The sequence below is a fragment of the Perissodus microlepis genome, chromosome 9 (genome assembly GCF_051167445.1).
Source record: "Perissodus microlepis isolate ML-2025 ecotype Zambia chromosome 9, ASM5116744v1, whole genome shotgun sequence".
NCBI lineage: Eukaryota > Metazoa > Chordata > Actinopteri > Cichliformes > Cichlidae > Perissodus > Perissodus microlepis.
The window spans coordinates 28,354,750-28,380,797 of NC_140469.1; the positions used below are offsets into that span (position 1 = coordinate 28,354,750).

At 39.9% G+C, this 26,048-nt stretch overlaps 1 protein-coding gene across 1 annotated transcript; it reads right to left on the minus strand.

The window, feature by feature from the left end:
* Positions 1-877: 877 nt before the first annotated feature.
* LOC146380694 (uncharacterized) lies at positions 878-25,641 on the minus strand. The gene is made up of 5 exons (XM_084940221.1): positions 25,342-25,641; positions 23,810-23,915; positions 18,678-19,274; positions 2,989-3,585; positions 878-2,328 (listed from the first exon to the last, which is right to left on the minus strand). The coding sequence occupies exons 2-5, from the start codon at positions 23,825-23,827 to the stop codon at positions 1,750-1,752; spliced, it is 1,791 nt and encodes a 596-aa protein (XP_084796347.1). The 5' UTR covers positions 23,828-23,915; positions 25,342-25,641; the 3' UTR covers positions 878-1,749.
* Positions 25,642-26,048: the final 407 nt, after the last annotated feature.

Consider the following 26,048-nt stretch of genomic DNA (forward strand, 5'->3'; position numbering starts at 1 on the left):
GGACTCTCCGCCATTTGACCTTAGAACGGAAGAAGCTTCTCGGATGGGAGGTGAAACATCTTCAAACAACTTAAAGAAGTCCAGACACTTTTCTTTCCAAGCTCCTTAGATGACAATGACCTGGATGACTGAGAACCTTCACAGACTCATCATGGTAACCTTATTCACCTGACTCCTGAACTCTGCTTCCTGACATCTGACCCACGTTAAACTCATGGACTGAAAATACACACAACCACCTAAACACACACAATGGACAAAAACAAAACAATGGACAACTGTACCCTCATACACACAAGAATAACATGGACTGAACCACCACTCACAACCACTAGCACTTTATATAGCCTCTGTAGAAATTATCCACATATTTCACTTATCTTAACTGCACTACTGTATAATTCTGTATAAATAATCATTCTGTATAATACAATAATTTTAATTCTACAACTGTTTATAACTTGCATAGTTCATATTTCTGTATAGTTCTCATATTTATATCCTGTTCACAGCTTGTACACCACTACAGCCTGTACATACCTATAGTTATAGCATATTCATAACATACCTTCATACCGTGAACATTATAACATACCCAAAATAGACCCATATTTTGTACCCTCATACCTATAACAGACCCATTTCTGTAATATATTTATATATCTACATTATTGCTAATATATATATTTGTAATATATCTATATCATCGCTAAAGCACTTCTGGATGGATGCAAACTGCATTTTGTTGACTTGTACTTGTGCAGTGACAATAAAGTTGAATTCTATTCTATTATTCCCTCAACAATGTGGAGATCCAGCTTTTTTAGATTCAGTTCAAATCAAGGCACTCAAAAAGATCCTCTGGAAAAAGGTAGAATTCTTGGAACAGGGTTTAATATTTAGACTCATAAGAACAGGAAGAAAAAACATAGCTGCCAGAAGGCGAAAAAACTGAGGTGAGAAAAAACAATCCCAGGTGCATCCCACGCAGCCCAGGTTTGTTTACCAGATAGACTTTGGAAACACTGGACACAACATGAGGCAATAAAGATGAGCAGAGAGAAAGAGTCCCAGGTGCACACTCAGTAAGTTTAATTAACTCTTGTCTCTAAACACACAGGTTAAGACAAGGTTTGCAAATGTAAGTAAAACAATGACAACATTTAACAATTTCAATGCAACAATAGTGTATACATGTCAGTGTAAGTCCAGTGTATACAGGTATATATGTCATAAAAAGTCCACAACACTGCCATTGGTGGCTTTTTTGCATTCAGCAGTTGCCTCATTCTTCTGACACACAAAACAAACCTTTGGACTACACACTGCAAACACGGTAACCGTAGCAAATGTCTCACATCTCAAAACTTGTTCTCTTTCTTTTGATCACTCTCTCCATCTCACTGGCATCACTCCTGAAACTTCCCCATCTTCCTAAACAACCAAATGCCAATGAATCTGGTTTTACGTGGCCTGTCAACACAATTTAAAAACTGGTACATAGTTTGAAGTCCACACTTTCGACTCCAGTTGAAATGGAGACTCTGGGTTAGTGCATCTTGTTGCTCTTAAATTGGTCATGTGATTTTGACATGCCGGTGACCCCTGAGGGTTAAAACGTTACTAGAGGAACATTTTCATTCACAGCTGTCTCATCAGATTTTTTACATCTAAACTCTGTGGAGCCTGATCTCAAGGGTTTTAATTCTGACCCTCAAACTAGAAGAGGATCTTTCTGTCTCTTCAGATTCACTGTGATGGGAGTGATTTCAGCCCTGAGTGATCACGCTGATGTTTGCACAGAGCAGACAACGAGGTGAATGTTTGGGCACATTGGTAACAGTGAAACAGTTTATTAGTAACGTGGGATCGTTTGTGTTTGGTGTATGAACTGAGATTCCTGAAGCTCTTGTCACACTGGTCACAGCTGTAGTTTCCTTCCATGTGTGCACGTTCATGACGGCTACGACTACCTGAACATGAGAAGCTTCTGTCACAGAGTCTGCACTTGTATGGTTTCTCTCCTGTGTGGACTCGTATGTGTTTTTTAAGCTGACCTGCAGTAATGAAGGATGACCCACACTGATCACAGAGGTGCTTTTTAACCCCAATGTGAATGAGTTCATGTTCTTTTAAGTGATGTGATGTAGGGAAGCTTCTCCCACATTCTTTGCAGTATTTCAGTTTGTCTACAGTGTGTCTACGTCGATGTCTTTTTAGGGCAGCTTGCCAACTGAAAGTTTTTCCACAGAGGTCACAATGAAACCCTTTCCCACCACCACAGTGATGACAGGGTTGAGAACTGGATCCATCTGTGTCTGTCTGCTTCTAAACAAAGACACAAAGACAGTGTAAGTCAGTCCTTCAACATTTTTATCCTGAACGTCGCCTGAAATAAAGAGCATCTCTGCAGACGTCCAATTACATTTTACTGTTTCAGTTAACACACTCAGTTTACTGGGCTGTAAAAACTACAATACTACCACCATAATACTACAGTAATACTAAAATCATAACTGAATGCAGAGCGACTGAAAGCTCTGTTCCCCATAGTACTAAGGTGTGAGGACGGAACAATAAGATGAATAGCAGATGATGATCTGAGAAGGCAGGAAACAGTGGTGATATGGAGCAGGTCACACAAATATGAAGGAGCAGATTTATGGATACACCTGTATGTAAGAAGTAAGATTTTAAAATGTATCCTGGCTTCTATGGGCAACCAGTAAAGGTGCTGAAGAACTGGGGTAATATGAGCTCTTGACAGAGTGCAAGTTATGACCCGAGCTGCAGAATTTTTGAAGAAGTTGGAGTTTATGAAGGGACCTTTTAGGGAGACCAAATAGGAGGGAATTACAGTAATTAATACGGGACGTAATAATCACTCAGAGCTGCTTTTCCATGCAGTAGAACTGCTAACATGCTAACACAGCAGAGTTGTTCCAAACAGTCAGGCTAAAATGACAAGATAAAAATATCAATACATACCTCACAGTAACTGCACTTGTAGAGTCTCTTTCTGGTGTGGATCTGTTGGTGTTCTCTCAGGTAATGTGGAGCTTTAAAAGTCTTCTCACACAGGTCACATTTATAAGGTCGTTCCTCAGTGTGGATAAACATGTGCCGTTGTAAGTGTGTGTGTTTAGCAAAGTGTTTGCCACACTGATCACAGCAGTACACATCATGTCTGGTGTGAATGCGTAGGTGTGTATTTCGGCTCTGTTTCAGGCTGAAAGTTTTTCCACAGATGTCACAGCTGTATGCCTTAATTCCAGAGTGGGTAATTAGATGCCTCTGTAAGCTGCTACTGTGAGTAAAAGCTCTGCCACACTGATCACAGCTGTACGCTTTAACTCCACTGTGGATGAGTTGGTGTGTTTTTAGGGAACCCACGGAGGAAAAAGACTTTCCACACAAGTCACAGCTGAACGCTTTAACTCCCGTGTGGATGACCTGATGCTGTTTTAGTTTATCCTTCAAAGCAAAATTCTTCCCACACTCGTCACAGGTGTGTTTTTTCTCTCCCTTTCTTCTGTGAGGTTTGTCGGCCTCCTGAGAGCGCTGACTTCTCGCTCCATGTTGGTCCTGCAGTGACAGAGATACAAACAGAGGCAGTGAGTGAAATGCAGTCGTGGAACAAACTCAACCTTCAAACTCCCTCCATTAACACTAGTTTTAAACCTGAAGGTGGAGTGTGGCACCAAACACCTCAAAGGTCTCTTATCCCCACCTGCTGGTAGTTCTAACACATTACATCCAACCTGGTGTTAAAAATAATTCATGACTGTTAAAACTCTAAGATCATGCCCATCCCTCCTGCTGTACACAAATATTAATACTAGCATGCTAACACACTCAGAAAAGTAATGAATGTTTACCAGCTCTATACTTATTTTTATATTTCCTGTTGTTGTTTCCTATGAGATATTTATATATTTTTTTTCATTTTTTCAATAATAATAAATCCAATGTAACAGTTACTAGCTTGGTTTAGTGAAGGAAAATGTCAGTCTGATTGCAACCCGAGGGATTTTTTTTTATAAAACATACTAACTACATAAAAAAAAACTGCTTAATTTATAAAACAGATGATTTATTTGTAAAAAATGTTTGGAATCATGTATGATTGCGTTCCACTTCTAACGTGTATTGGTCTTTCACGTGGTATTCCAATGAAATTAATTCATGTTTGTAGCTGTAATGTGACAAAATGTGAAAAAAAGTTAAAGGGAGCCAAAAACTTTTGCAAGCCACTGTAAGTCCTCATGTGTTGAAATTAGACATTGGGTCTGTACATGGACATTATATTTTTTCAGATTGTGAAACATGCTGCAAAACAATCTGAGGTAGGGCTGTGCGATATGACCAAAATCTCATATTTTTATTTTTTTTATTAGTCCTTTATTTATCCAGGTAAAAAATCTCATTGAGATTAAAAATCTCATTTCCAAGAGAGACCTTATATCCCGATATAAGACAGCTATTGCCCGATAACGATATAAATCACAAAAATGTAACATTTTCTGTAAATTCTGTGAATCTTGGGCAGCTCGACTTGCGTGAAGTGTTTCCAGCTGCGCGTTGTGTACCTGGAGTCGAGTGTTTTAACTGATGCATGAAACGATACATTTTTAGACATAAGTTGTAACGGCCGCCGTTTTCTTTGTGAGTATTTATTACACGGCGCGCTGCGAGGAAAAGCCTGTTCTAACGTTTGAGTCTAAGGTTTATTTTTTAGCACCTGACGCCTCTTTTTTGCTTCTCATCCGTAAATACTCTTTATATTTCACGTGATTCAGTTTATTTTGAAAAGTCTCAACAGGGTCTTCAGTTTTATTGTGAAAGGTTTATGTGGAAAATAAATAAGCGGACACGCAGTGGTTTTACCGTCGTTGTTGCTAACGACAACGCATAAAAACAAGCCTGTCTGTCTGTAGTGTGGTTATATTAAATATAAGAGAAAGAGAGAACTTTAAGAAATTAATATAGCCACTACAGTGACCATCAAAATAATGAAAAAATATTGCCGTAAACAGTTTATTTTGCGGCACCACGAAACAAATGATAGACGTTTTTATATCGTCATCCGAAATATATCGTTATATCGAACAGCCCTAATCTGAGGCAGACTAACTGTGTTATTTAAAGACTGCATGAAGATCCTCTGCAGGTTAGTGCAGGATAAACAGGTTCGTTTGCTGAACTGTGATGGATTTAAAGTAAAGAACAGTGTGTGACTGGTGCACAGTGACTGTGGTGCTCATGTCAGAGTTAGATTACATCAAGTGTAGCAGAGATTCATTTAAACTGAAGCTCATGATGCTGACACAATGTATAATCACGCTTGCACAGTACAATCACTTTGTAACCAGTTATAGTAGTTTCTCATAGGTAATACAGCAACAAGATTTATTAATATTCATGTGTGTAACCAATGAAAACAACCTGCAGGGGGAAAGCAAGTTGAAGTGGGTTGGAGACAACTGCTTCCCCCTCGCGAGTGAAAACTTGAGCTCTGTGTGACCTCGTTCCTGAGTGAGTTTCTGTTTATCCAGCAGTATCAGGGGTAAAACTCTGACAAATGTCCATTTGATTATTAATAATTTTGATGAATAAACCTTCCTTATTTTAACATGTGCTGTGTCTCTAAAAAAAAACATAATATACAACACAGTCATATAACAGGTTGGGAGTATGAGAGTTTGAGACGTGACTGATTATTTGGTGAAACTGTGATATTTTCCTCACCTTCTGTGTTGAGCTCATTGTTTCCTCTGTAGTGACTCAGCTGAGTCCAGATGGCTGAAAATGTTCCTCTGCTGCTCCGTCAGACTCTTCTCCTCCTGCTGATCAGCTGGGACACAAAACAGATCTTTGTTAGGCTCCACACTGCACTGAAGAGTCAAAGTGTCTCATATGTTCATCTGACAACACAAAGTACAAATTTCACTCTGATTGCTTGTAGAAATCTTGTGAGACGTGTTGTGCTGCAAAGTGAGGAAACTCTCTCACTCACTTATACTTCAGGAGGAACTTTGTGACATTGGCTCTAATATTCTAAGCAGCCCTTTACTATGACAGGGCCAGAAAGTCCTATTTGAAGGTTTGGGAGAAGGACCATGTTAAAGGTGGATTGGGGTTTATACACTTTGTTATGATACAGGTAAGGCTGTAAGAGCCTGAGAAGGTGTCCTGAATGAACCTCTAAAACCAGTTTTCAGCTAACGACTCTGCTTCAGTCTGGAAAACAGCAACTACAAGTTTAAAGACTCCATCAACAATTCACACCCAGCAACAGCCTGAACAGCTCCTCCTGTGGTTTCCACAAACAGGGACAGACCTGTTACTCCCCCACCCCACACTTTCCACACCTTCAGCCCCCCAGTCCCACCACCTCCACCATTGCCCAAACTTTGATTCTGTTCATCTGGACGTAGCTTTTTGTGGGAGAAACGTTCCGTCACTCATCCAAGTGACTTCTTCAGTTTCAGCTGACTGCAGGTTTCCCCAATCTTCAACAGTACATTTGCATAATGACTGAAACTAGAACCACTGAAGGAACAATGGGCTGGGAGGTCAGTTATTGAGCATTAATATGAAAATTCTCATGAACATTGATCAACAACCACTGATCAAAGCTCATTGATCAAATGCTGTGATTGCAGCGACTCCCCAACTCTCTGAATGGTACTCATGGCCAATGATCAGCGGTCTTTGACTAATGAGCCTTGATCAGTGGTTTCAGTGCTTTCCTTCCTGCTTTGACTGCAGCTGTGTTTGACACAGGAAGACATTATTACATTCTTCACACTCTCCTGCACATTAACCAGCACAATATATTTTATTTTCTGTGCTTTAAAATATGAACACTGTTTACTTTCATCTCTGTTTCATTAGTTTTTGTTAACATCTTCCTGTTCATCACTTTACAGCAGCCAGACTCATTAAAATGAGACTTTGTAGGAGTTCACTTCCTCTCATGTGTTCATCCACAGCAGCTGGACAATAAAGTTTATTGTGACCCTGATACTGCAGCAGATCGCTCTCATCCATTTCCTGTTATCACTTCAAATAGAAATGAGGCTGTAGAGGTTTGGTGCAGGCAGAAAAACAGCTGCAGGGACAATGAAAAGACTTTTCTGCTCCAACTTCTCCCAGCATGCTGAGCTAATGATTAGTTGGTGTTTTTCTCCAAACACTCTCTCACTCTTCTCTCAACGTGTTCACAATAAACTGTGAACAGACACCGAGTAGAGCAGCAGAAGACCTCATTCAGGAGCTAAACTCAACATGAACTGAACTCACAGTAAAGTTAGCTCGGTGCTTACCTTTAGATGAGCCCACAAACCGAGAGAAACTCCGTGATGAAGCTGGAACTCTTTCCAAACACAGGAAACAGATCAGGGAGCAGAGACCCACGTGGTTCACGCTGATCTCAGCTACGATCCAGGAGACAAGGGTGGAAAGATCGATGCAGATATCGATCCAAGCGTTGGTTTAGTTTGTTTTATCATCCAAATTCACTATTTTCTTCGCTTTGGATGAAAAATTAGCTCCGTCTGTCATCCCGGAAGGCGCTTCGTCTTCTTTACATCGTTTATTGGCGGTTTTCAAACAACAAAAATGTGCATTACCGCCACCAACTGGTCTGGAGTGTGAACTGGCACGTCGACCCTCAAATGCACACAAACAATTTACTCCCTTTTAAAAACTGGAATAAGGCCTGATAACTTTCACTTCTTGAGTCCTTTTGCAGTAAATCAATAAGATTCAGTTTCAGTTTTATGTTACTGAGGTTTTGGATCAGTTGCCTTCTCACCGTGTAATATAGTTTCCTCTTCTCTTTGATCGCCCAGAGATGTGGTGCAGAATATGCCTCTATATTTCATCTTTAGAAACAGTTTATCTCCCCTTGTTTGGTATCATTTTTTCAGCACAACCTCAAATATCTGAAATTTGAGTTATTTTTTCATTTTGGCTACTATATTAGCACAATTTCAAGTTCAAGCAAAAAATCAAAATCCCAGTAGAAAAAGTTATATATAAATATATATATAAAGGTTATATTTTTTACTGTAAAACCCATAAAAATGTTTAAAGAATCATTTTCATAACTTGAAATGCAAATAGAAATTGTTTAAAACAGTTATCTGGTACTATTCGCTTTAAAATGCAGCCAGTGCCTCAGGTGTTTTTATATAACAATTTAAATTAAATCTATTTAAATCTGTAAATTTAAATCTATTTACAGAACAAACAGGTGTTCTGCATCAAATAAGAAGGAACACAATTTTTTGTGCCAGTCCAAAAAAATAGTTTGTGTTCAGTATAAGACAGAGGAGAACACCACAGGCCTAAACCCTGCAGGTCTGACAGCAGGAGGTGGATCAGTCCAGTTTTCCATGTGGGAACAGCGTTCACACTGTGTAACAAGTGTCACCTGGCAGTTTGTTGCTCTCTGCCAGGTGATTGGCTGAAGAGCTGTGAAAAGGTAGTGAGTGTGGGGGGTGAAGTCAGTGTTCTTCTGTGGAAAAGAACAGAGGCGATTAATTCACTCGGGTACGAGTGGGTATTCTGCCGTGTGACGAGTTTTAATAGAAGAACTGATCAAGCCCTAGATCAGAGTAGTGATGGGTAGCAGTGGCGGAGCAGGGGGGGCTTACTGGGCTTAAGCCCGGGTTGTTTTTTCAGAAGCCCGGGGTCTTTTGGAGTGTAATTTTTTCATAGTTAGATGCCTGGCTGACAACTGTATAAAGCAAAAAACTACACACAGTATTCGAAGCACATAGTGCACACTGTGGGAATTTACGACTGTGCGTAAATCCCCCCTAATATTGGTATGATCCGAGCTCAGGCACTAAGCGGGGCGGGGCAGCTGCTGCCTACGAGTGCGCTGTTGGAGAAACGGAGCCAGGCAGACAGAGGAGAGCTGAAGTTTGACCAGGTACCAAAGCAAATCATTCGTACTGTACAAATAATGTAAATATGACGGTGTATCACGAAAGATTGATATCAAACTGATCACTTGACCCATATTACGTTACTCGTTCTTCAAGTGAATCAACAAATGGCGAAATGAAAAGCCGAACAACAACAACGCTGTTTCTTTAGAGAGTCTCAGCTTACATGTGTGTTTATTTCATATTTTCAGTTGTTACCCTCCACGGCTAAATAAATCGGTTTCAGTAATGCACTGATATACAAGAATGGACATAAGGAGCTTCTTTCAAAGAAAAAACTCTGGTAGTATTTTATATATTATGCTTTGTATGTTGTTCAGTATATTTCTATGCAAAACAAGAGGAACTTCAATACACAGCAGTATATTCACAGTTGAAACCAGATATTTACATACACTTTATGGAAAACACAAGAACATTTTTTTTTACTGCACAACATCAATTTAGAGTAAACTTGTTTTGTTTTGGTTAAATAAATATTGAAATATCTTTTGAATTAGTTAAATGTCAGAATAAAGAGAGACAGAGCTGTTTTTATCACTTTCATCAAATTTAGGAGTACATATACACTAAGTTTATTGTTAATTAATAAGAAACTCCAGACGATTCCATTCTGAGCTGAAGAAGCTTCTGATAGGTTAGTAGAGTCCATGTGAGTAAATTGGTGGCACAACTGTGGATGCATATAAGGCAAAACACAGAGCCTGTTTCTTTGAAATGGGAAAATCAAGAGATGTCAACCAAAACACCAGGAAAAGAACTGTGGAGCTCCATAAGTGTGGCTCAATTTTGAATACAATTTGGTGCCATTTATAATTAAGAAATACAGATTAAATAAAGTTAACAAATATGTTTATTTTATATTTATCAATCTAAAAAAATAAACATTTAGTCTGATTTGATGTTACAATTAAAAAAGTGTTTGTGTTTTGATCTGAAGAGTTTGTAAATATCTGGTTTCAACTGTATATTTGATGATTGTCAGCACAAAGAGGGAGAGAGAGGAACAAAGAGGGAGATGGAGAATGAGGACAGAACAGAGACGGAACAAGAGCAGGTGAGACACACATGTTAGTCAAATGGTTGTTTACCAAAAGTATCACCGTATCATAGGTACTCATGTATCTCGTACCTGTTTCTTTTTAGGTTTGCTATTTTTCAAATTCTACATTTATTAAGTTATGCAGGCTTGTTTGCACAACAAGGCTAAATAATTATATAAACATTTCTCAATCTAAATAGTGGACTTTGGTAGAATTAAAAAAATAAGTGTAGTGCAGGTCTATGATGATTTTTAGTGCTACTATCATCTAGTTCTGATTCTGGTTCTGTTTTGGTTAAATCCTAAGTAGTCCTGATTTTGAACTGTTGTAGTCCTGTTTTAATTCTGGATCAGTTCTGGGTCTGGTTGAATTGGGGTTTAGTCCTCGTGTCTTGATACAGCCCCGACTTTGTTCTGCCTTGCTGCTTAATTAAAAAACTAGTTTAAGGTGTCCTGCATATGTGATATATATTTTTCCCTATATGAAGTCATTCTTTTTTGAACAAAACTCAAAACAGAGCCAATTAATCTTTCAGTCATTTCTAACCCCCCCCCCCGAAAAAAAAAAAAATCCCACATGCATACTACCCTTTAGGGCTAAGCCCCAGGTGTTTCAAATGTCTGGCTCCGCCTCTGATGGGTAGATGAGTCCTCGTGAAGCGTTTCAGCACATTCCCCAAACTGTATCGATACTGTGTCGACACAGTGTTGCTGTTTTGCTCCATACTGACACCTGCTGGGTCTTAAATATCATTGCAGGCAACTGACTTGAGACTCACAACAGATGCTGATTCAATGACGTAGTCATACGTGTATACACTGTAGGTATTGTACTTTCCATGCAATCATTTTATATCTTTTAGATTTCACATATTGTAGACATATTTAAAATATAGTGTGAAAGACATTAATTAAAAATTAAAATAAAAGTAGGGTTAGTATTAGTAGTATAAAAGTATAGTGAATGTAATATTACCCATTTTAATGTAATTGACTCAGAGTTTATTCTAAACTTTTATTCAGAAAAATAATTTTATCCAATGTTTTTGCATTCAGTCTATTGCGTTTAGTTGAGACCATTTCCCCAGCTTTGGAAAACACACGCTCACACTCCAATATCACCGAAATGTAACCAGATGCTGTTAATTGTTTCTTCACTTTTTCCCGACATGCTTGCATTTAAATCGGGCTCCTCGGCTGTATCCCAATTCAGGGTCTGCAGCCTTAAAGTACGCAGCCTCAACGATCCTCAAGGGCCGCGTACTCAAAGACCGCTAAGGCCGGAAGTGCGAGGCTTGTGAAATGGGACGGTCTAGCCTCCGTTGCGCTGCCCAGGTTGCCTAGCAACCATGATACTAACAGCTGGAAACGTGTCATACAGCTTTGTTTGACAGAAATGAAGGAGAAAATCTTTTGTTCATTTGTTTGTTTCTTTCTACATGAGCTTTGATCATTCTCTGTAAGATTAAGCTCAGCTATTGAACGGCGTATATTTTAAAGTAAAGGCTTTAAAACCAAGTTAGTACAAATGTCACTAATGTCACATAACTTTGCCGACATGTGGCCAACAATAATGTTTTAATGTTCTTCGTTATTAAACATTTGCACATAAATAAGTGACATAATATTGAGTACTTAAAGTTTACTCTTCGGGCGCCCCTCATCCGCCGTTTTTTGTCCGGCAAAATTATCCACACGCACCGCCGCGCTATGCATTCTGTGATATGTTGGGCCACGAAGTCTACACTGCCACAGCCTTAAAATTCAGGGAAATGAAGGACGCATTTCAGGGCCGCATTTCGAGCAGCCTTTGAATTGGGACAGCCTTCGGCGCGCCGCTGTGACGTAATCGGCCTTGAAATGCGTACTTTAAGGCTGCAGACCCTGAATTGGGATACAGCCCTCTTCTCTCCGTGTACTTGGCCTGTAACACTGCACTTGCGTTCTTTGGAGCGTCTGCCCCCCTTCCTTCTTTCTCATAATGACATGATCCCAGTTTGTCTTTGCCTTTGTATGGCCGCATGGTGTTTCTATCAAAATAAGTCTATGGGCATGGATTCTCAGCAGGGCTGAAAATGCGGCTCCCATTTACCGATGTGCCATTAATAACTGATGTATGAATTTATCTTGCAGGTCGGATGTAATTGCATCGTGGGCCAGATATGGTCTGCGGGCCATAAGTTTGACATCCCTGGTGTAACAACCTGCTCTGTACAATGAGTCTAGTTTCTAGTTTTCCTCGATCATCTTGTAGACTCGCTGTTCTTTACTTTGATAACTGAATAAATTATTCCTTTCTGCTCATGTGAATTCCTCCCCATCCATATAAAACAGTAAACTGATTTAAGGATGTCATAGAAAGTCAACGAGCTGTGGAAGTTGTGCTTCATAATAAATACACAGTATGTGAATGTTTTTAAGAGTCTTTTAACAGAAACACTGACTTTCAAGGAATCACTGAAGCAAGTTTTCCTTTGAGGAAAAAAAACATCCATCTGACGCCACACTTGTTGGTATTGCCTGCATCAGTATTTTCTCTCTTCATTATCAGCTATTTGAGTTTGCATCACTGCAGTATTAGATAAAAACCTCAACAAGCAGACGACCCCCTATGAGCAAACACTTTGTGATGGTGGGAAGGAAAAGCAGAGAAAAGAGTCTGTTTCCCAAATCCAAACTGGAAGTTGGTTCGACAGGAGAGAGGCCTGATATCTGAAGGCTCTGCTCTCCTCCAAAAGTACGACTGCAGTCTGAGAGCAACGTGCTCTGTTGGGATCATACGGTACTACAGTATAAGGTCTTTAAGAAATGATGGGGCCTGATTATTCAGGACTTTATATTCAATTCTAGATTTAACATGGAGCCAGTGAAGAGAAGCTAACAAGGTAGAAAGATGATTTGTCTGCTGTCAGGACTCTCACTCCAGCATTTTGGATTAACTGGACGCTTTTTAGAACAACGTGATCATAAAGGAATTACAAAAGTCGAGTCGAGTCAAGTATGTGTGAACAAAACAAGATAAACATGAACAAAATCTCACTTTAACATGCACTTTTACTAATTCTGTACTATGTAGTTTTACATGAAATATCAACTTTATATTGATATTTTTACATTCCTCTTGAATTAGTATTTCATCTGTTATTGTTTTTTCCATGTAATTCTCAAAGCAGTAATAATATGTTGAGTTTAATGAGTATGGTTTACTTTAGATTTTTTTCATATATATTTTTGACCTTAAACTAAAAACATTTTCTATGACAGCTTTGAACGCTCACGTTGTTCCTGATATTCTCAGATTTTCCTCGCTGGTTCTTTCCAGTCACCAATTTTTTTTTCAATATTCTCAAACTGCACTGAAAAGACTTAAACAACAAAACCAAAGAAGCTGGAATTGAACTAGCAGCTGAAATAATTTTCTCTCTCGACTCATCAGAACAGGAACTTTCATAGATGGAAAACCTGCTTTAGATTTGTGTTTTGAAGTCATCTGACTAACACAGACTAATCTGCACTACACAATGCCTTTGAATGGGTGTTTTCATGTATCAGACTCTTATTCTCACTCTAGATTTATGAGTACAGAACAAAACACAGTTAAAGGGATGGAGGAACTTTTTTCTGTTTTACATTGGGATTAAAGTTTCAGCCATTTCAGTTATTTGATATCTAATATGTCATTTTTATCTAAGGTAGACGTCTCTGGCTGGACACAGACTTTGATGCTCAGCTTTTACGGTACAGAGCAGCTTTTCCTACACAATACACAAAATACTTCTCAAATCACATCTCATGGTTATATTATGTTTGCTGCTTATGTTGATTATGAGTTTAATATCCAGCTGTTGGAGCACTAAATGAAAAACACCTAAAATGAGCAGTGTTACAATTTATGAAGCTGATCAAAGATTTTATTACTAAAACATGCAGGAGTGGTTTTTAACTGAAAGGAGCCATAATAAGTCATGATACATTCATACAATATGCATAAGAGGGCAAACTATGTTTCATTCATACATCATTCTACCAGTAATCTAGTTCATCAGTTTGTAGCTTCACATAACAAAAGTAATTTTTGTTACAGGTTTTTCAATCACGTTTGTTTTTGTGTGAAGATGAACTACACGTACCAGACCTTTCTTATCTGCAAAGGTTGTTATAATTTTTGAGAATACCCAAGACCCTCGAGGTTTTTACATTGGGATCTAACCATGACAACATCTCCAGGCACAAAACAACTTTTCCTTTTTATCCATTTCTGTCATTCTTGTAGCAATGGTAAATATTCTCAATCCACAGTTTCCAGAGAGGTCTGAAATGTACTGGATTTGTTTTCACCTTCTTTTCTGTCAAATAGTCCTGGAGGGAGAGCTGGTTTTCACTTCATGACAAACAATAACTTTGTGATGTTGCATTAAACATGAGTTGGTATCTAAAAAGTAATCCCTTCAAGGTGCACGGCTCTGCTTGTCATGCAAGTGAACACTACTACATACCGTTTTACAATACTACGCTGTACTGTTGGCTGGGTTTTCCTCCATACAGTTTACAGAATAAACATTTTGCTATGACCCTTTGCACAGCTGAAACTTGTTATCCAAAATCTGGGAAACATGCTCTTTGGCCAGTCCTCTTGAAGATCCTGTTTCATTTTTCTCTCAGTTTAAATGGAAACTTTTGAATCAGAATTTTAATGTTAGCTGGCATGTTTAACTCCTCCAAACACTGCAGTTCCTTCATAGCATTGCAACACTATGTATAGATATAGACAATATAGATGTCATTGTCATGGTTCTGGGTCATTTGACCCAGTGTTTTGAGTTTGTTGTGTCTTTGGTGTCTGGTCCCCAACCTTTTTTTGCACCACGGACCAGTTTAATGTCAAAAAATATTTTCCCGGATCGGGAAAGCAGCCTCCTCCTGAAAATGCGCCAACAACAGAGTAACATCCTCCTCTCTGCCTCTTAATGCTCTCTGGTCGCTATGGTAACACGTAAATATTTGAAATTTATTCATAACACACGGGAGAAGTCGCAGGGGAACCGAGTTAATGATAAAAACCCTGAAAACCATAAATTTCATACTTGAGCCTCAACTCTTGCGACCTGGTAGGAAACAAATGACGGACCGCTGGTCTAAGCTCACATCCATCATGGACAACACCTCCCACCTCTGCATGAGACGGTACAAGCACTGAGCAGCTCGTTCAGCAGTAGACTTTTACACCCACAGTGCAGGAAGGAGTGTTACTGCAGGTCATTCTTACCAGCAGCTGTCAGACTCTAACCAGGGGTGCACATAACTTTTTAGTGAGCTACTCAGGTCAGTCCCAGGAGACGGTTTTTAGTACGCATTGAAAACGCTCTATTGCAGATATGCTCCAAGTCACTGTTATCACTTGTAGCCAGTTGCATTATAATGGCTGGCAGGTGGTCTTCAAGCATTTTTTTAGTTCCACTTTTTTTGCAAATAAAACTGCAGCAGCTTGACCACACAGTGATTAAATGTCTCACAGTAACTGCGATCAACTGATTTTAAGAAATTCTCCAGTGTGTGGAGAATTGCTTAAAACACACACGCGCCATGTGGAGACCAGAAGTCCCTTTTGTCTGGAAGGAGCCCATCCTTGAGTCTGGCACCTTAGACCACTCAGGTATCCTGACTTCATTTGAGCTTCATTTGAGCTACAACATAAATTATTTCACGATTCTTGTGCCAGTCTGTAAACAGTGTACTTTGTTAGACAATGTTATATATTCTGTGGCATGTGCTGCTATTTGTACATTCATAGCATCCCCTGCATGCAAGGGTGACTTGGAAAGATGAATTCAAAGGAGTTTCAATAGGACACACGAGAACAAAATGGTAGCATCAAAATTTAGGAGAAAGCCGTGAATCTCATTGCACCCATTGACAAAAAAATAAAATAAAAATAAAAAATAAAATACAAATCCAGTCCTCCAGATGTGACTTTTTGAGTATACAAGATCTACAGCAACACAGAAATATCCATACCTCCAGCAGTGCAAACTGTGTTGATGAACCCAACAGTAACAAAATAAGTTCTGAACTGAAATCGGACTACCTCTTAAAAAAACAAAAAAACCTATCACATGAAATGCAAATGGCTTGGGATGTGGCACAAATACCTAAAACTTTACACCACTGTATCTGAGGATTTATATGGTTGTTATAAGACACTATGCCCCTAATGCTGAAGGACTGGTTTATCTTCAGAAGGCTGGAAGCTTTAAACACTTGCAGGAACACAGTGAGATGGACCGTCTGATACCTCAACAGGGCGGATAGTAAACTAATGTCGATAGCAAACAAAAAGCTTTATTTTTTTATTTTGAAAGTCTCCAACTGTAGCAAGTTGCCGGAGTTTTTGGCACAACGCATTGGACATACCCACGTTGATAGCAGCCTCGGTTGTGCACGCAGCGACCAACTTTGTTGTCCAGTCATCCAAGCCTGTGTCCTGAGGAAGTCTCACAAGTCCATCCCTGTGCGGTGCGGTCAGCACCCAGTTCAATCAGTCCAAGAAAGTCAGAGTTAAACTCTCCGTTGATGGACACAGACACAATGTAAATGATGTCCACAGATCCATCGGAAAGCATCCCCCAAAATTCGCCAGACTGCAATTTGGCTCCTAACTCCCCGCTGATGGTATGATGCTCTGCACGATCCGTGCCCCCTTCACGTGAATGATATGCACGTCTGACATTTACTCTTAGCCGCTACAATAATAATATCCTCAGAATATAAATATGGACATTTCTTCTCAGCTAGCTTGTTTATTAGCAATGACTTGCACCACATTTCAGTGCACTCATTGTTAGCTTCAAGCCACGGCACTTTGAGCCACCTTTTCGAAAGAAGTTTTTTCTTCAGCTCTGGCTCCGGTTGGTGTTTCTTAGGTGGTGGCGAAACACCAAAGAAGCTGTAGGAACACCTGTCAGGTTGAATGATATGGTCAAGTACGCAAAGGCGCTTGGTAACATAAGTGTCACTACGCATTCGTAATTTTTGTCACACATGCGCACCTGTGTAGCAGTTAGATGCATCCCTGTCTATAACACAGTTTAACATGATTATCTTACTCATCACCTGTTTAATTTTTCTCAGTACACTAGAGGAACATGTTCATTCACACCTGAACTCTGTGGAGCCTGATCTCAAGGGTTTTATGTCTGACCCTCAAACCAGAAGAGGATCTTTCTGTCTCTTCAGATTCACTGTGATCCAGTGATGGGAGTGATTTCAGCCCTGAGTGATCACGCTGATGTTTGCACAGAGCAGATAATGACGTGAATGTTTTGGCACATTGGTAACAGTGAAACAGTTTATTAGTAACGTGGGATCGTTTGTGTTTGGAGTATGAACTGAGATTCCTGAAGCTCTTGTCACACTGGTCACAGCTGTAGTTTCCTTCCATGTGTGTACGTTCATGATTGTTACGATTACCTGATTGTGAGAAGCTTTTGTCACAGTGTCTGCACTTGTATGGTTTCTCTCCTGTGTGGACTCGTTTATGTCTTTGAAGGTTGACTGCAGTGGTGAAGGATGACCCACACTGATCACATGGGTTCTTTGTAACCTCACTGTGAATGAGTTCATGTTGTTTTAATCTACCTGATGTGGTGAAGCTTCTCCCACATTCTTTACAGTATTTCAGTTTGTCTCCAGTGTGTCTACGTTGATGTACTTTTAGGGTGTGTTTTCGACTGAAAGTTATTCCACAAAGATCACAACGAAACTCTTCCCCACGACCACAGTGATGACAGGGTTGAGAACTGGATCCATCTGTGTCGCTCTGCTTCTAAACAAAGACACAAAGACAGTGTAAGTCAGTCCTTCAACATTTTTATCCTGAACGTCGCCTAAAATAAAGAGCATCTCTGCAGACGTCCAATTACATTTGGCTGTCTCAGTTAACACACTCAGTTTACTGTAGGGCTACAATAACTACAATACTACAGTAATACTTATTTCATGTTACAGTAACATCTGAGTTACACTAAAGTACTACTTTGCTAATATTTGCAGGGTACCAACACAGTGCTAAACTACTAATGTAACACTGCAGTAATACTAATTTAATACTGCATTAATAACACTAACTGTGCAGTTATAACACTCAGCTGACTGGGACACAAGAAAAACACTACTACCCCCATGACACTGCAATTATAATATTAAATAAGTATTTTAACACTAATGTCTAAAAGCACTAAAGCTATAAATAAGCAATGATACTACTGCTACAATACTACAATACCATTACGTAATGATACAACTTTGTTAACCATAAGAGAAGATTACTGAATGTTTGGTTTTATGCTTATTTTCATTTGTGTTTTATTTTATTCCATGTACTCCTGACAGAGGAATCAGGCTCTGTAAACAAAAGACCATTTATGGTGAAATAATAACAATACCATGATATACCAGGAAACTGCCTAAACATTAAATAACAGCATCATATTAATTTTCACCACTTTTAGTTTTTCATGATCGTGTAAACAAAAATCATAACTGAAATGAAAATCTGAATAATCACTCAGAGCTGCTTTTCCATGCAGTAGAATTGCTAACATGCTAACACAGTTTAATGAGCAGAGTTGTTCCAAACAGTCAGGCTAAAGCCACAAGATAACAATATAAATACATACCTCACAGTAACTGCACTTGTGGAGTCTCTTTCTGGTGTGGATCTCTTGGTGTCGTCTCAGGTAACGTGGAGATTTAAAAGTCTTCTCACACAGGTCACATTTATAAGGTTGTTCCTCAGTGTGGGTAAACATGTGTTGTTGTAAATCTGTGCCTGTTATAAACTGTTTATCACACTGATCACAGCAGTACACAAGATGTCTGGTGTGAATGCGTAGGTGTGTATTCCGGCTCTCTATGTGGCGAAAAGTTTTTCCACAAATGTCACAGCTGTATGCCTTAATTTCAGAGTGGGTAACTAGATGCTTCTGTAGTTGGCTACTTTGAGTAAAAGCTCTGCCACACTGATCACAGCTGTACGCTTTAACTCCACTGTGGATGAGTTGGTGTTTTTTTAGAACATCCTTCCAAGAAAAAGTCTTTCCACACAAGTCACAGCTGAATTGTCTCTCTCCAGTGTGGATGACCTGATGACGTTTTAGTGAACCCTTCACAGTAAAATCCATCCCACACTCGTCACAGGTGTATTTTTTCTCTCTCTTTCTTCTGTGAGGTTTGTCGGCCTCCTGAGAGCGCTGACTTCTCGCTCCATGTTGGTCCTGCAGTGACAGAGATACAAACAGAGGCAGTGAGTGAAATGCAGTCGTGGAACAAACTCAACCTTCAAACTCCCTCCATTAACACTAGTTTTAAACCTGAAGGTGGAGTGTGGCACCAAACACCTTAAAGGTCTCTTATCCCCACCTGCTGGTAGTTCTGACACATTACATCCAACCTGGTGTTAAAAATAATTCATGACTGTTTAAACACTAAAATCATGCCCATCCTTCCTGCTGTACACTAATATTAAGACTAGCATGCTAACACACTCAGAAAAGTATAAATGTTTACCAGGTCTATACTTTTTATATATTTCCCGTTGCTGTTTCCTATTAGATATTTTTTATAATTTTCTAAATTATTAAATGATAATAAATCCAATGTAACAGTTACTAGCTTGGTTCAGTGAAGGAGAATGTCAGAGTCTGATTGTAACCTGAGGAATTTTGTACTTTTACTCCCTACATTAAAAAATAAATAAATGAATGAATAAATAAATAAATAAATAAATAAATAAATATATATATATATATATATATATATATATATATATTTATTTATTTTTTTTATTTTATTTATTTTTTTTTTTCTGCTCCTTAAATTTACAAAACAGGCTTTTTACTTTTAGTTTAAGGCATTTGCGGGGAGTTATTTCATCACTGCAGGCATCAAACATCGAACCGATTTGAGCCTAAACATTAACACATGAAAGCTAAGATGAAGATGAAAGAGGCAAAACTGTGTGCCTTAGTCATGGGTTAAAATGGGCTGGTGGGCATCCAGCAATGTATGTCGCTAAGACGCTCTGAGACTTTCTGCAGTGTACTATCAGCACCTGGTTTTAGAGAAAGGTAGAACTGTGTATCGTCTGCATAAGAGTGGTAAGAGATCTGTTGTTTCTGAAAAATGGAGCCTAATGGGAGCATGTATAAGGAGAATAAGACCGGGCCCAGAATAGAGCCCTGAGGTATTCCACAAGTGAGTGTAGCTGGGGAAGAGTATTTGTTACCCAGCATCACAGAATATGTTCTGCTCTCTAGGTAAGAGGCAAATCATTTTAGAGCAGAGACTTGAATGCCGACACATGTCTTTAGACAGTTTAATAGGATTGTGTGGTCGACAGTGTCAAATGCTGCGCTCAGGTCTAAAAGGATTAAAACGGTACTTTTTCCAGAATCAGCAGCTAGAAGCACATCATTGAACACCTTTAGTAGAGCAGACTCTGTGCTGTGGAAGGCCCTGAAACCAGACTGATATTTGTCCAGAATATTATGCGTGTCTAAGAATGAGGATAATTGGTGGAGGACAATCTTCTCAAGAACCTTAGACAAAAAAGGCAGCTTAGAGATTGGTCTAAAATTGCCAAGAACTGACGGATCTAAACCAGGTTTTTTTTAGAAGCGGCTGGACAACAGCTTGTTTAAACAAGTCAGGAACAGTTCCATATGAGATACTGCCATTTACAATAGCAAGGATGTTGGGGCCGACTGTCTTCAGCACATCTCTGAGAAATGGTGTAGGTAACATATCCAAGGGGCACGTAGTTGGTTTCATGTGCATTATTATATCAGTGAGATGGAATAATGAAACCGGTTTAAATTCTGAAAAAAGGAATGAACATGTAGGTGGTTCAGAGGGGTCTTGGGATTGGAGCGGGATATGTGCTCGGGTAGCATTAATTTTTTCAGTAAAGAATTTTTGAAAATCCTCAGACGTGTGTGGGGCAGTCTCAGATATGACTGATGTGGTGGGATGCAAGACAGAGTTGATTGTATTGAATAGAACTTTAGGATTACCAGACTTCTTGTTAATGATCATGGAGAAATAATTTGCTCTTTCTACCTTGATGGTGCGCTGATAGTTATTTAAGCAATCTCTAAACACTTGATAAGAAACGTGGAGCTTATCTTTCTTCCATTTTCGTTCTGCTTTCCTGCATTCCTGCCTGACGGCACGAGTGACCTTATTTAGCCAAGGCTGAGTTTTAAATTTTTGCCGTCTACTTTTTAAAGGAGCAATTGAGTCCATTATGTTGGTACAAGCACAATTAAAACATGCAAGAAGCTCATCAGGATTATTGCTATGAGGAGAACTTTCATTAAAGGTGGCTAAAGGAGATGCAGCGAAGGCAGCTGAGAATTGGGGAGCAGTTTCAGGTGTTATAGGGCGTATAAGAGAGGGGGCCTGGGTTTGTTTGGGGGATGAGTGAGGAATTGGAATATTAAACAAAATGAAATTATGGTCAGACGGACACACATCAATCACTTCAACGCCAATCACTGAGAGCCCAGATGACAAGATGAGATCAAGAGTGTGGCCCTGCTTGTGTGTAGGGCCGTTGACAGACTGGGTCAGGTTAAATGAGTCCAAGAGTTGTAAAAACTCCCTAACCAAAGGTTTAGAGGGGCAACTCATATGGATATTGAAGTCGCCAAGGATTAGAAGCCTATCAGTGGTTGGATAGAAAATCCGAAAATTCCTTAATGAAGTCTTTGTTAAGGTGAGGAGGCCTATAAGCTAGAGCACAGAGTACAGGAGAGGACAGATCCAGCATAAACAGTTGCAGTTCAAAACTGGTGTAGACACTTCTAGGTAGCATTCTACATTTAAAGTGATCTCTGAAGACTGTTGCCAGGCCGCCTCCACGACAGCAGGTCCTAGGTGTGTTGAAGAAGTTACAGTTTTCAGGAGTCAGTTCCACAAAAGCAGCTAGATCATCAGTAGGTAGCCAAGTTTCAGTAATAAAGAGAAAGTCCAAGCCATGAGAAACAAACAAGTCACGGTATATGAAAGTCTTGTTCACCACGGACCTTGCATTGATTAATGCCAATTTAAGTGGTGAAGAATCCGAGACTGAATGTGTGACAGCACCAGATGGTACAAATTCCAGATGCTGAAAATTGGTGGTGTTGGCACCTCTGTTTTTCCTGTCCAGTCTAGTTGGGTTACGACGGAAAGCTGACCAAATAGATGGTATTTGGTGAGAAAGTCCGTTTCCCACAGGATGATTATACACATGCAGATTATGACGGCAGCCCCAGTGAATATAGTGTGGACAGCGAGCTATCCCCAAAGCAACACAGCGCGCATAAGTTTGGGGAGGCAGCAGAGTCCTTGTGTTAAGATGTAGCAGTTCCAATTTTGAATACTGCATTCCGTCATTTGCATAAAGGTCCGAGCCTTTAATATGGCTATAAAAAACACTGCATAGTCCAATGATAAAACCAAGCAACAGTAGGCAAATCCATCGTATGGTTAAAAGGGGAATCATAGTTTCTCCATTTGTTCACACAGCCAAGTTAAAACCACGTTAGCCAGCATGCCACAGCCACGAATTACAGCCCAGTGCCAGAAACGTAACTGTGATTACCTACCTGGCACTGTGCACAATGTCGGCAGCTTGAGAAGACAAATACTTGATGCGATGACAGGCGAACAGTAGTACGTGCAGGGGGCAGCGAGGGCTCGCATTAGGCTGATGAAACAGGTCCCCAGGAGAGTCGATCACAGAAAAAACGATAAAATTCAGGCTTTCCAGGGTCAAATAAAAGCCGTGCTCGGAGGCTAAGACTGTAAAAAGTAAATACTTTAGTGAAAGATTAAAACAGAGCTACGCACGGAGAGCAGCGGCAGAAAGACACGCCAGCGTATGCTCACCCGGAAGTCAGGGGGAAGCACTCAGAAAAAAGTTGCACAAAATAGTTTCCCACCACAGGAAATTTATTTTAAGTGTCTTCATAGTTTTATTTTTGAAATACACCAATTTTTATATACTGCAGGAAAAACGAAAATAAATATTATAATGCAAATTTGCAAAAATTAAAATAAACTATTTCCAGCAGTGCAATATGAGTCCTAAGCATCCCAGAAACGACACAGAAAGTCATGAAGTCAAACATAACTTTTAAAAACACCAGTATAGGCTCACAAGGCCCTGATGGTAAAAAGCTACATTTCCGCAAAATGACGTCACTTCCGCTTTCGGGCAGGACATGGAGGACATGCGATAGTTCGCGCTGATGGAGTATGAAGTGTTACGAACAGCTGATCGGATCGGCAAAACGTGTTTCTGGAATATTATGTCTTTGTTGCTGCAAGTGCTTTTTATGCAGTTTTTGCAAAGGTTCATGTGGAAGGAAACTGGGACTTAGGACAAGCTGATGGCATAAGATGTAAGTACAACTCCTCCGGTTTTCAAAAAGTATTGCGCTAGCTTACGTGGTTGCAGTGCTACGGGGATTTAAAAATAGTTACGCAAAACGGAGCGTGCCCGCTCCGACCGGCTTTAAAGGGTTAATAAACTGGAAATGTAAAGCTTACATGTAAGTCCTCATGTGTTGAAATCAGATATTGGGTCTGTACATGTGACATTATGTTTTTTCATATACTGAAAGATGCTGCAAAACAATCTGAGGCAGAATATTTAGTGAAGTGATTGTATATATAATAATATACAACACAGTCATAACAGGTTGGGAGTATGAGAGTTTTAGACGTGACTGATTATTTGGTGAAACTGTGATATTTTCCTCACCTTCTGTGTTGAGCTCATTGTTTCCTCTGTAGTGACTCAGCTGAGTCCAGATGGCTGAAAATGTTCCTCTGCTGCTCCGTCAGACTCTTCTCCTCCTGCTGATCAGCTGGGACAAAAAACAGATCTTTGTTAGGCTCCACACTGCACTGAAGAGTCAAAGTGTCTCATATGTTCATCTGACAACACAAAGTACAAATTTCACTCTGATTGCTTGTAGAAATCTTGTGAGACGTGTTGTGCTGCAAAGTGAGGAAACTCTCTCACTCACTTATACTTCAGGAGGAACTTTGTGACATTGGCTCTAATATTCTAAGCAGCCCTTTACTATGACAGGGCCAGAAAGTCCTATTTGAAGGTTTGGGAGAAGGACCATGTTAAAGGTGGATTGGGGTTTATACACTTTGTTATGATACAGGTAAGGCTGTAAGAGCCTGAGAAGGTGTCCTGAATGAACCTCTAAAACCAGTTTTCAGCTAACGACTCTGCTTCAGTCTGGAAAACAGCAACTACAAGTTTAAAGACTCCATCAACAATTCACACCCAGCAACAGCCTGAACAGCTCCTCCTGTGGTTTCCACAAACAGGGACAGACCTGTTACTCCCCCACCCCACACTTTCCACACCTTCAGCCCCCCAGTCCCATCACCTCCACCATTCCCCAACAACCAGTGATTAAAGCTCATTGATCAAATGCTGTGATTGCAGCGACTCACTCACTGTGAACGGTAATCATGGCCATTGATCAGCGGTCTTTGATTAATGAGCTTTGATCAGTGCTTTCCTTCCTGCTTTGACTGCAGCTGTGTTTGACACAGGAAGACATTATTACCTTCTTCACGATTATACTTTATTCTTTTTGGGGGAAGTGCAGCTTTAAGCCTTCACATGATTCAAGTCAACCCAACAAATCAATCTGGACGATCACAAGCGGGAAAAACTTCTGTAGATAAAATGAAATAAAACCCAACATTCAATCCACAACATGATTAAAAACATGATTCTCCCAAATCACAAAGAGCTGCAAATTAACCAGCGCAATATATTTTTATTCTCTGTGCTTTCAAATATGAACAATGTTCACTTTCATCTCTGTTTCATTAGTTTTTGTTAACATCTTCCTGTGCATCACTTTACAGCAGCCAGACTCATTAAAATGAGACTTTGTAGGAGTTCACTTCCTCTCATGTGTTCATCCACAGCAGCTGGACAATAAAGTTTATTGTGACCCTGATACTGCAGCAGATCGCTCTCATCCATTTCCTGTTATCACTTCAAATAGAAATGAGGCTGTAGAGGTTTGGTGCAGGCAGAAAAACAGCTGCAGGGACAATGAAAAGACTTTTCTTCTCCAACTTCTCCCAGCATGCTGAGCTAATGATTAGTTGGTGTTTTTCTCCAAACACTCTCTCACTCTTCTCTCAACGTGTTCACAATAAACTGTGAACAGACACCGAGGAGAGCAGCAGAAGACCTCATTCAGGAGCTAAACTCAACATGAACTGAACTCACAGTAAAGTTAGCTCGATGCTTACCTTTAGATGAGCCCACAAACCGAGAGAAACTCCGCGATGAAGCTGGAACTCTTTCCAAACACAGGAAGCAGATCAGGGAGCAGAGACCCACGTGGTTCACGCTGATCTCAGCTACGATCCAGGAGACAAGGGTGGGCAGATCGATGCAGATATCGATCCAAACGTTGGTACTACTTTATTCTCCTTGAATGAAAAAGCAGCTCTCTGTGCAAACACTTCTTCTCGTGGAGCGTCCTCACTGTGTTCCGCCCTGTCACTACCCGATCCGTACCGGAAACCCGATCGGTACCCCGCATGCGCAAATCTTACGTCACTTCCTCTCTTTGCCAACATTGCGACATTCAATATATTTGAATGATAAGGTTAGCGCCCAGTTAGCACCTAGCATTTCTCAACAGCTCTGCCTCCTTTTCGAATACCGGGACATTTAAACAATGGATAATCCGTATACAAACAAATTCATGCTTTTATCCTCAACAGAGAGCGTTCCCCGATTGAGCAACAGCGCCGTAAAATAAGAAGAATGGCGCCTAATTACAGAGTTAATAATACAGACTTTGTAATATGTCACGTGAAGATTCAGCAGCCAGATGAAGTGTTTACTGGTAATTGACAGTGATAGCGGACATCATCATCACTATTCCAACAATCCTCTCCACACAGACAAGCATAAACACACTCGACTATCACTAAATCAAGTTTAACAC

Excerpts from the sequence above, each read along its gene's own strand:
- LOC146380694 (XM_084940221.1), bottom strand. Across the intron at positions 3,586-18,677 it reads ACAAGTGCAGTTACTGTGAG|GACCAACATGGAGCGAGAAG; the intron begins GTATGTATTTAT and ends CTGTCACTGCAG. Across the intron at positions 2,329-2,988 it reads ACAAGTGCAGTTACTGTGAG|AAGCAGACAGACACAGATGG; the intron begins GTATGTATTGAT and ends GTCTTTGTTTAG.